A 13,026-nucleotide genomic window follows, 5' to 3' on the forward strand; every position below is an offset into this window, starting at 1 on the left:
TGGAACTGTGCCCATTAATAGACAGCGTTTTTAGGAAATGGGAAGGTAAAAAAACCTTTCAGCATCAAAGTGTAATTTTCCTAACATACAGGGCTTTGGGGCAATGGAGCCTCAGGTACCCAATGCACAGTTGAGGAATTCCAGTGCACCCCAACCATTTTTAAAATCCTTGTGCTCATCTTTAAATCCTGCCGTGACCGTGCCCCATTCTAGCTGTACATTCTCCTCTTGCCCACCATTTCCCTTACTCTTGTATATCATTCCTTTTCTCCACCTGTCCTCCAATAAAATTTTGAGAAGCAATTGCCTTCAGTCCCCACCACAAACTCTGCTCCCAAGCCACCCACTCCATCCCTTTCCCTGGCAACAGTCAAGAGGCTGAACCAGACTGCTCGCAACCTCGGTGTCATATTTGACCCCGCGATGAGCTTTCAACCACATATCCGTGCCGTCACTAAAACTGCCTATTTCCACCTCCGTAACATCACCCGACTTTGCCTCTGCCTCAGCTCTTCTGCTGCTGAAATCCTCATGCATAGTATCTCTTTATGTGGCTCAGTGTCATATTTTGTTTTATAATGTGAACTGCCTTGGAATGCTTTGGTACCTTAAAGGTGCTATAAAAATACAAGTTGTTGTTGGTGGTGGTGGTGACCCTGACCCTGCCTATTCCCCACACTCTGGAATTCCCAGCCCAAGCCTATCCATCTCCCCACCTCCCTCTCCTCCTTACCCGAGATTTTTTTTTAATATAAAAGGTCATCCTTCCCAATTACTGGCTCAGCCTCTGTTGCAGAGGTGACTGCTGTGAATCAGCATGGGTTATGTTATAGCTTTTAGTAGGATAATTGAAGGCAGCTTGGTGTCAGAACATTCGTCATGCCCACTTGGCAAGCGAGGCTCCTGGCTTACAGTGAGAAGGATTCCCCCCACCTTATAATCTTGCTGATGGGCTCATTATTTGTCTCTGAGAGGCACAATCTGTTTGCCCCTCACCACCTCCCACTTCTGTAACCACCCCCCCTCCCCCCACTCCCCTTTAACAGAGCCAGCAAAAATAAAAACAAGAAGTGGTTAATGGAAAGCTTCAAAGCACAGGTGCCCATCTACCATGCCACATCATCCAGCTAATGAAATGTCACCAGGGGCACACATCTTGTTAGGCCCGATGATGTGGAGTGTGTCAAGCTGTGTCTCTGACAACACTGAGAGATGCACTAGAGGAGATGAAAGAACGCTGCTGACACTCTGCAGGGCAATGGCCATTTCACACTAGAATCTGTCACCCAAGTATCTTCAGCATATTTTTTGCTCATTAGACCCGTCACTATTAAACAGAGGAGCTAAGAAAGCAAGTGTCAGCCCTGGTTGAGTGGCAGTTTTCTCTGGCCTCAGTGTCAGAAGGTTGTGGGTTTAAGCTCCACTTCTGAGATTTGAGTACATAATCCAGGCTGACACTCAGTGCAGTACTGAGGGAGTGCTGCACTGTCGGAGGTACCAAATTTTGGATGAGCCCCGTTTGCCCTTTTAGGTGGAGATAAAAGATCCTGCATCATTACTTTGAAAAAGAGCAGGGGAGTCGATATTTATCTTTCAAGCAACATCACTGAAACAGTGATTTATTAAACTGTTGTTTGTGGGACCTTACTGTGCACAAATTGGCTGCCACGTTTTCTACATTACAACAGTGAATGCATTTCAAAAGTAATCCAAGCACTTTGGGAGATCCTCAGGTCATGAAAAGCACTATATAAATGCAAGTTCGTTCTTCTTTTCTAAATAATCCAATTCAAATACCTCCTGAGGAGGATAGTGGGGTGGAGGTGGGGTAAGCTCTAGAGTTACATTTGGTTCAGCTGCTCTGGGTCACAAGATGTCAGGAACACATTCAGGAAATATAGCAATAGGTCAGGTCTACAAAGCCTGGTATAGACACCTAAAGACAGAAGATCATCACTGCACTATTTACATGTGAAAAAAGGGGGTGCGAAGGCAGTCAGTACCTACCTTGCCTGTTAAAATGATGCAAACTCCTGAAACTCAATTGCTCTCCTTAGTCCACTGACATCGGACATAGGACTTGGAATGATGTGAAATGGGGCTCAAAATTCCCAGGGAAATGCTCCACCATGGCGTAATTGCAGCAGAATGGGACCCCCTACTGCCCCCACCTGTCTTAGACTCAGGGTGGAGACTATGTCCCAGTGATGGGTCATTTTCAGGCCACAGGGAGCCTCAGCAGTGGCTGCTATTTCCCTTCCCATGCCTGATCCAACTTCATAAGGTGGAGGGCCCCAGAGTCAATTTCCTTGAACATCAAGTGTAGTTTTGTGGAAAGAGCCACCCTGTCTACTGATACAATCCCCTTCGCTATTGATTACCTTAGTCTAGGCAAGGTTTGGAGCCTGTCAAAAGGCTTCAGAGGGAGTCACACTCGCTCAAAACCTTATGAAGGCCATAAAGGAATGAATTCCTGAGGTGACCCCAAAGATTTCCCCCCACAACACTTCCCTGATGTGAGTGTGGGGTTTGGTGGGCAGGAGAAGAGATATGCCCCGACTGGGATGGAAACTTAAGACCATCTAGTTATAGTGTCCATCTCCTCCTAATCTAATTATAAATATACAAATTACAAGTGATTCTTTCACCCTTCACAAAGATCACAATGATTTAGTTAGCTCCCCAATAACGACCACCATTTATTGTGCATACTGCAGAGTTCCCATTGTTTACTCTCACATTCCACACTCTTGCCTTCTGCTCATTGCATTCAGCATTGACTACTTTCACCATGCCAGTGTATCATAGATACACTGTTTGTTTGTTCATTTGCACCCATCCATGAGACAGTTGTCACAAGCCACAGCGATAAACAGGTCCTAACTGGGGTTGGAAGAAGCCTTCAGAGTGAAGTGGAGCTGTCAAGCCACCGAATTCCTTTGCACTCAGTGTAACTGGGATACGGATGCACTTATTCTACCCAGCATTTAGATGCCACCAGCACACATTGTAAGACCTTGTTTAACTGAGTGCCACAGTAACACCTAGTGGTGGAAAGGCAGGACTCAGCAATGTTCAGGTGACATTCTGGGGGAGTTTTCAAGAAACTGTTGTAGATGTTTGTGAACCAAATTATTATAAATATTACCACAAAATAATTGCGCTATTTTTAACCACCAAAGGTTTAAGCTGACCTTTTTGAAGAGCCTTATCACATCTTCACTGATTTGCATCAGGCGGACAATGACATTGTTTGTGTAGATATCATTGAGGGTGGCGTGGTCCTTGCTCTCTCGGCGCGTCTGGTTAAGGACCAGGTACCAGCAATTCACCGGGGAGAGGAGATGTTGGTCTTTCCTAGGAGAGAAGAGAACATTTGTGAAGAGACAAGTCCCAGAGAAGAGTCATTATCATTGACGGTTTCACCCCTTTTAGCTAATGGAACTGAAATGGGTGTTAGTAAAAATGGATTTAGAAACACAGAAAAATAGGAGTAGGCCATTCGGCCCTTCGAGCCTGCTCCGCCATTTAATACGGTCATGGCTGATCATCCAAACTCAGTAACCTGTTCCTGCTTTCTCCCAGTATCCCTTGATCCCTTTAGCCCTAAGAACGATATCTAACTCTTCCTTGAATATATTTAATGATTTGGCCTCAACTGCTTTCTGTGGTAGAGAATTCCACAGGTTCACCACTCTCTGGGTAAAGAAATTTCTCCTCATCTCAGTCCTAAATGGCTTACCCCTTATCCTTACACTGTGACCCCTGGTCCTGGACTCCCCCACCATCGGGAACATCCTTCCTGCATCTGAGTGCATTTGAGTGATATTCAGGCCCATTAAACTGAAGCTGAGAGTCAGGAACACATTGGGTGAGATATAGGCAGAGTTTATATGTTGCATAATACAAATGGATCCTAATGATTTATTGATTCACACGGGTCTTCCAGCTCTTTACATCGATTCTCACTGTTAAATGTTGCTGCCTACAGCACCATAAATAGCAAAAATAAATCTTTGTGAACAATACAGACAATTTAACCTAGCCCTTTCAGCACTCAGATTATCTCCTGCACATTCAGACGTTGAGGTGTATTGCCCTTGATTTGATGCAGCATGGCTTGGAATGACAAGCATCTCACTAACAGGCAATGCACCTTCATAGAGTCTGTCATTGTCCATTTGCAATCATCTATTGCAGCTTACAGAGTGATCGCGATGTTACATACCTTCCATTAACCATTCTGATCAAGATTTGGTGACTGCAGTACATATTTGATCACCAGTTTTCAAACAGATTGCAACTTTGACTTAATTTACCCATTACCAGCCAAATGCAGTGGAGAAAGCATTCGAACCTGCGTGGTATATACATGAATCGGGAGTGCAAGAAGCTGCATGGTTCTGAAATATTAAGGTGATGGATGTTGGTGCTGGGAAATGCATCACTTCCTATTTCAGGCACCCAGTGTCAGCGTCAATCACTACCAGGATAGGTAAAGCATAGCTTAGATACAGAGGAAAGCCTCCCTCTACACTGCCCCATCGAACACTCCCAGGGCAGATACAGCATAGTCTAGAAGCAGTGCCCCAGGTGTCTCAGCCTCAGTCTTTTAAGAGCACACCTTGCTGAGCCAGTGTGACATTTTTTTCCATTCTGCATGGGGCTTTCTGTGGCGTGTCTGAAAAAAATAGCCATTTAGGGACACTTGTGGACTGTTAGGAATTCAGGTTTGCCTTAGGCACCTTCTGTGGTTCAGTGGTGCCAATTGTTTCCATAAGTGAGCATTTCATTTTTATGGAAGTTGACTCACACTGTCCTAAAGCTACTGATATGATGGTGTAACCTAGGCATGTAACAACAGTACTCCCTTATGACCTGAACAGGATATTTGTATCTGTTGCATGGGTACTTATGCAATCTCTCCAAAGACTGATCAAACAACCACTTGGTCTGACCTGGTTTGATATGAATTCGTGAAGTTGTTTTCTTTCAGAGTGAGGTGAACATACAGAACAGCACTTATGATTGGACTCACAATTTGATCAGTACAATTTACAGAGGTATAATAATACAAAATAAAGAACATGCCACACTTCCCGTAACCTTACTTGGCTTAAGCAAGAGGATATTTATCTTCCAGCATTTCTAGATTCTTAGTTTCTGTGAAAAAACCTGACTGACCGAGTCTCAGTCTCTGTTCACAGTCAGACAGACAACAAAGACAAAAGCCTTTAGATACTGTCTTTAGGATTAAAAAAAAGTCCTAAGGCACATCACAGAGGGGTAATCACAAAAAATGGTCAATGAACCGAAGGAGATATTAGAAAAGGTAGACGAAAGCTTGGTCAAAGAGGTGGGTTTTAAAGAGGGCCTTGAAGGATGAAAACTAGAAGGGGTATGGAAGGGAATTCTATAGCATGGGGCATAGCTAGCTGAAGGGAAAGCGCCTAAAAGGTGGGGTGTAGGAACGCACAATAGGTCAGAGTCTGAGGAATGGAGTGTTCATATTGGGGATGGTGGGGAGGGGTTGTAGGACAATCTACTAGCTTTCATGGTTATTTTAGCTAGAATCAGCACATAAATCAACAGATCTAATTAACTCACCTTCACAACTAAACATGGTGGGATTTGAACTCACAACCTCTACACTACTAGTCCAGTACGTCACTTAGCTACCATACCATCAGTTTGGATTATCTTAAATTTATGGAGGGGGAAGATGGAAGGCCAGCAGAGGGAGCATTGGAATAGACAAAGGCATGGATGCATCAAGGTTGAAGCAGCAGATGAGCTGAGGCAGAGGCAGGGATAGGGTTAGAGAAAGTCAATGTTACACAGATACAGTCTTTGTGATAGAGAGGATATGAGATCAGAAGCTCAGATTGGATCAAATTTAACTCAGAGTTTGTGAACAGTCTGGTTCAGCTGGGGAGGGAGTTAATAATAGTGATAAGAGGAGTTTGTGGCAATGGCTGAAGATCATGGCTTCAGTGTTCCCAATGTTTAACTCGAGGGAATTGTGGCTCATCCGAGTCTGGATATCAGATGAGCAGTCTGACAACACAGAAGCAATGGCAGGGTCAAGAGAAGTGGCGGAGAGGTAGACGGTGTTGTCAGCATGCATGTGGAACCTGACACCACGTGTTTGGATGATGTTGTCAAGCGGCAGCATGTAGATGATCAAAAGGCAGCCAAGGATAAATCCTTGGGAGAGTCCAGAGGTAACAGTGTGGGGGGTCAGGAACAATTACTGGAGATGCACTGGCTACAATTGAATTGGTACAATTGGAACAAAGCAAGGGCAGTCCCACTTAGCTGGGAAATGCAGGAGGCAAGGATGCTGTACTGGACTCTGTCAAAGGCTGTATAAGTGCCAAGAAATATGAGCAGCGATAATGCACCATGTTCACAGTGAAACAAGATCTTATTTGTGACTTTGATGAATGGAATAATTTTCCTCACTTCTAGTGCCCCATATCAGGTTTGTCTGATGCCAGATCAGATATAGCACAGTACAGATGGAGTGTAAATATCCTCCGACTCTCTCTTTGCAAACATCCATAGTCAGGTTTGGCTACATGATGAGGTTAATCAGAATGACCTCAATTAGGAAGTTACGAACTCAAAGCAATATCCCATTCATAAGGTATTGCATCCCATCCAAGCAGTTATGAAATAGCAATGACGGCTTCACGTTATGGTTTAATGACAGCAGAATCGGCCAACTGCAAATGTAGGAATTGCTACACAAAAAGGACCACAGTCTATCTAGTGTGCCTTCCACCATCCTGGTAGCCATGTTACAATCAAAATGGAGCCCCTGATTAATCATAGCAATCAATGTCTATCAATAAATCTACAACAGACTCAGATATGAGGCAAAGGAAAGTCATCTGTTTCTCTCAAACATTCTACCCTTACCATCTATCAGATCTCAAATCAATCCCGTACTTCATGCCAAAGTATGAATTTTTTACAACCAGTCTATCTAATTTGCATTTGAATGAATACTTTCAACTTTTTATGCAAAATCCCCATTAACAAACAGTTAGACGAAGTCCAAGCTCACCTGCAAATGGTGCACTTTTCGGGGCCAAGAGCATTTGGCAATGCCTAATCAGTAAATCCTCAGCTTTCCTGCCTATCTTCCCAAGAAGAATGGGCTGTTTGTGAATTTAGGCCTGTTGTGACACAGCAAACGCGCTGTTCTGTTAAAGTGGACTTACACCTATCCCAGGTGCAAATATGCTCACTGACCTACATTGGTTCCCGGTCCAGCAATGCCTCAAATTTAAAATTCTCATCCATGTTTTCAAATCTGTCCATGGCCTCACCACTCCCTATCTGTATAATCTCCTCCAGCCCCACAACCTGCTGAGATCTCTGCACTCCTCCAATTCTGGTCTCTTTAATTTTGCCAACTAAGTGGAGATCTGTTGTAACCACTGCAGGTATGGGGGTAGCTAGAATATTAACAGGAAAATGCTGGAAATACTCAGCAGATCTCGCAGCATTTGTGAAAAGGGAAACTGAGTTAGTGGCCGGGATTTTATTCTGGCGACGGGGGTCTCAATGTCTGGAAAAAGTGACGGCGAGATTCCCACATTGCCTCTTTTCTGGAAGGCCCACCAAATCTGGTGCCAATCAGACACTTGAGCGGACAGGCAGACCTTTCACAGGATCAAGGACCCCATCGCCAAAAGTCCCACCCTTGGAGAGCTGCCAACCAATCAGAAGCTGGCAGCTGCGATGCCACTGCTGAGGCGCTGGCTGCTGTTGGGGATCACCTACCGGAGGCCGAGGAGCATCGCTGGAACCAGGCCACAGGTAGGTCAGGGCGGGAGGGGTCTCGCAGGGGAGGAGTGTAGGGTTTCAGTAGTACAGGCAGTCGGGGGGGGGGGGGGCTCTCAGCGACCCCGGAGCCAGGAAGCAGCCTGCATGGTTTTCCATGCCATGTTTCCTGTGCGCCAACAGGAGCGCCCGCCAGATGGTTAACTGCGGCTGCGCCGGGAAGAGGCCCTTAATTGGGGGTTAATTGCCCAGTTCAGGGCCTCAATTGGTGGCAGGACACGAAGGCTGTTCACAGGCCTTCCCGCCCAGGACCAAATTTTGGCGGATTTGGGAAGTGGCAGGAAACCCCCTGCCACCGTCCCACCCAATTTTAAGCTCTCCCCGTCTCCAGACCCGTCACAAGAACACAAGAAATAGGAGCAGAAGTAGACAATATGGCCCATCGAGCCTGCTCCTCCATTGAATATGATCATGGCTGATCCCTGGCTTCAATTCCACTTTCCTGCCCACTCCCATAATCCTTGTCTCCCCGCGAGACCAAAAATCTATCTATCCCAGCCTTAAATGTATCCAATGGTGGAACATACACAACCCTCTGGGGTAGAGAATTCCAAAGATTCACAACCCCTTTTAGTGTAGCAATTTCTCCTCATCTCAGTCCTGAATAATTAGTCCCTTATTCTGAGACTGTAATCCCGCGTTCTAGATTCCCTAACCAGTGGAAACAATCTCTCAACTGCTACCGTATCAAGCCCTTTCAGAATCTTGTATGTCTCAATTAGATCGCTTCTCATTCTTCTAAACTCCAGAGAATATAGGCCCAGTTTACTCAGCCTCTCATCATAGGAGAACCCCCTCATCCCAGGGACCAGTTTCGTAAATCTTCACAGCATTGCCTTCAGTACAAGTATATCATTTCTTAAATGTGGGGACCAAAATTGCACACAGTATTCCAGGTGTGGTCTCATCAAAGCCCTGTACAATTTTAGTAAGACTTCTTTATTCCTGTACTCCAATCACCTTGCAATAAAGGCCAACATGTCATTTGCCTTCCTAATAACCTACTGCACCTGCATGTTAACTTTGTGCGTTCCTTGTACGAGTACCCCCAAGTCTCTCTGAACAGCAACACTTACCAGTTTCACATCTTTCAAAAAATATTCTGCTTTTCTATTTTTATGACCAAAGTGAACAACTTCACACTTCCCTACATTATCCTCCATTTGCCATCTTGTTGCCCACTCACTTAACCTGTCCATATCTCTTTGCAGCCTCTCTATGTCCTCCCCGTAGCTTACCTTTCCACCGAGCTTTGTATCATCAGCAAACTTAGAGACATTACTCTCTGTCTCTTCATCCGAGTCATTAGAGTGTAAATAGCTGAGGCCCCAGCACTGATCTTTGCAACACCCCACTATTCACTGCCTGCCAACTCAAAAATGCCCCATTTATGCCCATTCTCTGCTTCCTGTCTGTTAACCAATTCTCTAGCCGCGCTAATATATTACCCCCAACACCATGAGCCCTTATCTTGCCTATTTATCTTTTATGTGGCACCTTATCGAATGCCTTTTGCAAGTCCAGGTATACTACATCTACTGGTTCCCCTTTAACTACCCTACTAGATACATCCTCAAAAAACTCTTCATAAATTTGTCAAACAGGATTTCGCTTTAGTAAAACCATGCTGACTTGTTCTAATCATACTATGCTTTTCCAAGTGCATGTTAAGACTTCTTTAATAATAGTTTCCAGCGACTGATGTTAGGCTAACTAGCCTGTAGTTCCCTGTTTTCTTTCTACCTCCTTTCTTGAAAAGCAGTGTAACATTTGCCAACTTCTAATCTGATGGGACCATTCCTGAATCTAAGGAATTCTGGAAAATCATAGTTAGCGCATCCACTATCTCTGCAGCTGTCTCTTTTAGAACCCTAGTGTGTAGGCCATCTGGTCCCGGGGACTTGTCAGATTTTAATACCTCAAGTTTCTCCAATACTTTTTCTCGGCTGATATCAATTTGCTTAATTTCCTCACTCCTTTTAACTCCTAGGTTGCTGCCTATTTCTGGTATGGAACTTGTGTCTTCTACTGTGAAGAGACACACAAAATATTTGTTCAATGCCTCTGCCATTTCCTCATTCCCCATGATGAGTTCTCCTGTCTCTGCCTCTAAGGGACCAACTTTAGCCACTCTGTTCCTTTTTAGGTACTTATATAAGCTCCTACAATCTGTTTTTATATTGCTGGCTAGTTTGCTCTCATTCTACTTTTTCCCTTTTTATCAACTTCCTGGTGGCCCTTTGCTGTTTCTGAAACACTCCCAATCTTCAGACTTGCTACTATTTCTTTGCAATATTGTAAGCCTCTTCTTTTAGTCTAATACTCTCCTTAACTTGAGTGAGCCACGGATGGGTCTGGTTTGTGATTGAAATGTGTCACTTTCAAACTTAACATGAAATTCAATGGGGGAGAGCATAAAATTCCACCCAATGTTTCAGCTCTGTGACCTTTCATCAGAACTGGAAAATGTTAGCAATGTAACAGGTTTCAAGCAAGTACAGAGGAAAGGGGGGAGGGGAGGAAAGAACACAAGAGAAGGCCTATGATAGGGTGGAAGGCAGGAGGGATGTAACGAATAGCAGGATCGTTACCAGCACCTGCTGTCTGAAAAGTTGGGAGCAGTGGTTGTGATCTGAAATTCTTGAACTCAAGATGTTGAGTACAGAAGGCTGTAAAAATGCCTAATCAAAAGATTCCATTGAGCTCCATTGGAACAGTGCAGGAGGCTGTGAACAGAGAGATTGGAGCGGGACAGAGAATTAAACTGGCAAGTGACTGGAACCCCGTGGGGTCATGCTTGTGGACTGAATGGAGGTGTTCTGCAAAGCAATCACCCAGTCTCTACTTGATCCCTCCATTTTTCTTCTTTTATTCGTTCATAGGAGTGTCACTGGCTAGCCCAGCATTTGTTGCACACCCCTAATTGTCCTTGAGAAACTGAATGACTTGCTCGGCCATTTCAGAAGGCAGTCAAGAATCAACCACATTGCTGTGGGTCTGGAGTCACGTGTAGGCCAGACTGGAAAAGGACGGCAGTTTTCCTTCCCTGAAGGACATTAGTCAACCAGATGAGTTTTTACAACAATTGACAATGGTTTCATGATCACCACTAGACTAGCCTTTTTTTAAATTCCAGATTTATTACTTGAATTCAAATTTTACCAATTGCCATGATGGGATTCAAACCCCAGAGCATTAGCCTGGGCCTCTGGTTTACTAGTCCAGTGACATTACCACGACGCCACTGCCTCCCTGAGAGGAGACCACATTGTGAGCAGCAAATACAGTACATTAAATTGAAAGAAGTACAAGTAAATCGCTGTTTCACCCGGAAGGAGTGTTTGGGGACCGAGATGATGGGAAGGGAGCAAGTAAAAAGGCAGGTGTTGCATCTCCTGTGCCTGCAAGTGAAGGTGCAGTGGGAAGGGGATGATATGTTGGAGGTGATGGAAGAGTGGACCAGGGTGTCCCTTCGGAATGCTGAAAGGAGAGGGGAAGCTGTTTTTGGCGGTGGCATCAAGCTGAAGGTTGCAGAAATGGCAGAGGACAATCCGTTGAATGTGGAGGCTGGTGGGGTGGAAGGTGAGGTCAAGGGGAACCCTGTCATGGTTCTGGGAGGGAGGGGAAGGGATGAGAGCAGATGTACGGGAAATGGGATGAACACGGTCAAGCGCCCTGACAAGCAAAATGGAGGGAAATCTCAGTTGAGGTAAAAAGGACATGGAAAGCACTGTTGTGGAAGGTGGGATCACCGGAATAGATGTGGCAGAGACCTGAGAAACTGGGAATATGGCATCGAGTCCTTTTACATCTGTAATGTTTTCCAATTCTGATGAAAGGTCACAGACCTGAAATGTTAACTCTGTTTCTCTCTCCACAGATGCTGCCAGACCTTCTGAGTATTTCCAGCATTTTCTATTTATATTTCAAATTTCCATCATCTGCAGTATTTTGCTTTTGTATTTGCGGTTAGCCAGGAACGGGAGAATTTGGAAAAAGATCACTTGTTTCCACAGAGGACGAGAAGGTGACCAATGGGAGTCGGCTGCGATAGTGAGCAGTTCATGCAGTTCAACAAGCAAATCGAATCCTGTTTTAAAAGTGAAACGTCCACCAGAGAAGCTGGTCAATGTTCTCAGTGTCTCCAGGACAACCACTAGCAGACCCTGCAGGCACTCATCGACAGACCCCTGAAAGGGCTGGAGGATTGTTTTGAAAAGAAGAGGGAAAAAAGTCTCATATTTACATAGTGCCTTCACAACCTCAGGAAGTCCCAATGTGTTTTACAGCCAATAAATTACTTTTGAAGTGTAGTCACTGTTAGAATGTAGGATACGCAGCAGCCAATTTACACAGAGCCAGACCCCACAAACAACAATGTGATAATGACCAGAGAATCTGATGTAAAGGTGTTGATTGAGAGACAAGTATTGGCCAGGACACCAGGGGTAACTCTCTAACTCTTGGAAATAGTGCTGTGGGGTTTTTTTTTCACATCTATCTGCAGGGCCTCAGTTTAACATCTCATCCATAAAAGGCACCTCCAACATCCTCAGTACTGAGGGAATGTCAGCCTAGATTACGTGTTCAAGTCTCAAGTGAACCTACAACCCTTCTGACTCAAAGACAAAAGTGCTACCATTGAGCCAAGGCTAACACCTTGAAATGTTTCTTTTTGGCAAATTTATTCTATTTACTGTTCAGTGAATTTCACCTAACTGCAAACCTATTCCCAACTGATTGCACGGCAAGAAAACTCCTAACAAGCTTCAATTCCTCAAAACACAGAGCAAGAAAAGGTTGTTTGATCCATCAAACCCAATCCTTTCACAACGTCCTGCCCACCCATCATGAACTGTACTGAACCCATTTAATCTCCTTCCACACAGGCTATGTGATCATGTACAAAACCCCATCCATTTAATCTCCTTCCAGAGCCCAGGTACAATCTATCGTATCATGGATTCTATTTCACACACACACCGGAGAGAGATTTCCTATCCACTGAGCAACGTGTTACCCTGCAGGCCACCTCTGACCCGCACAGCTGCATCCAATTAGGCCCCCCCCCACCCCCCCCAGACTCCAATTTGCAGCGCCAGCCTGGCTTGCTGCCCGTCACACACGGGCCACGTGACGATGTGAGCTGCAGAGGGCTAATGTGTTCCAGAT

The 13,026-nt window shown here is 44.9% G+C and overlaps 1 protein-coding gene across 3 annotated transcripts in view; it reads right to left on the reverse strand.

Moving 5' to 3' along the window:
• The window catches only part of srgap3 (SLIT-ROBO Rho GTPase activating protein 3), a 340,865-nt gene that overhangs the window by 185,745 nt on the left and 142,094 nt on the right, over window positions 1–13,026 (reverse strand). For all 3 annotated transcript variants that reach the window (XM_068051424.1, XM_068051426.1, XM_068051425.1), the window contains exon 3: window positions 3,195–3,357. In XM_068051424.1, coding sequence (XP_067907525.1) covers window positions 3,195–3,357 — 163 coding nt within the window. The remainder of the gene's footprint in view (window positions 1–3,194; window positions 3,358–13,026) is intronic.

Source organism: Heterodontus francisci, chromosome 19 (genome assembly GCF_036365525.1).
Source record: "Heterodontus francisci isolate sHetFra1 chromosome 19, sHetFra1.hap1, whole genome shotgun sequence".
Classification (NCBI taxonomy): Eukaryota; Metazoa; Chordata; class Chondrichthyes; order Heterodontiformes; family Heterodontidae; genus Heterodontus; species Heterodontus francisci.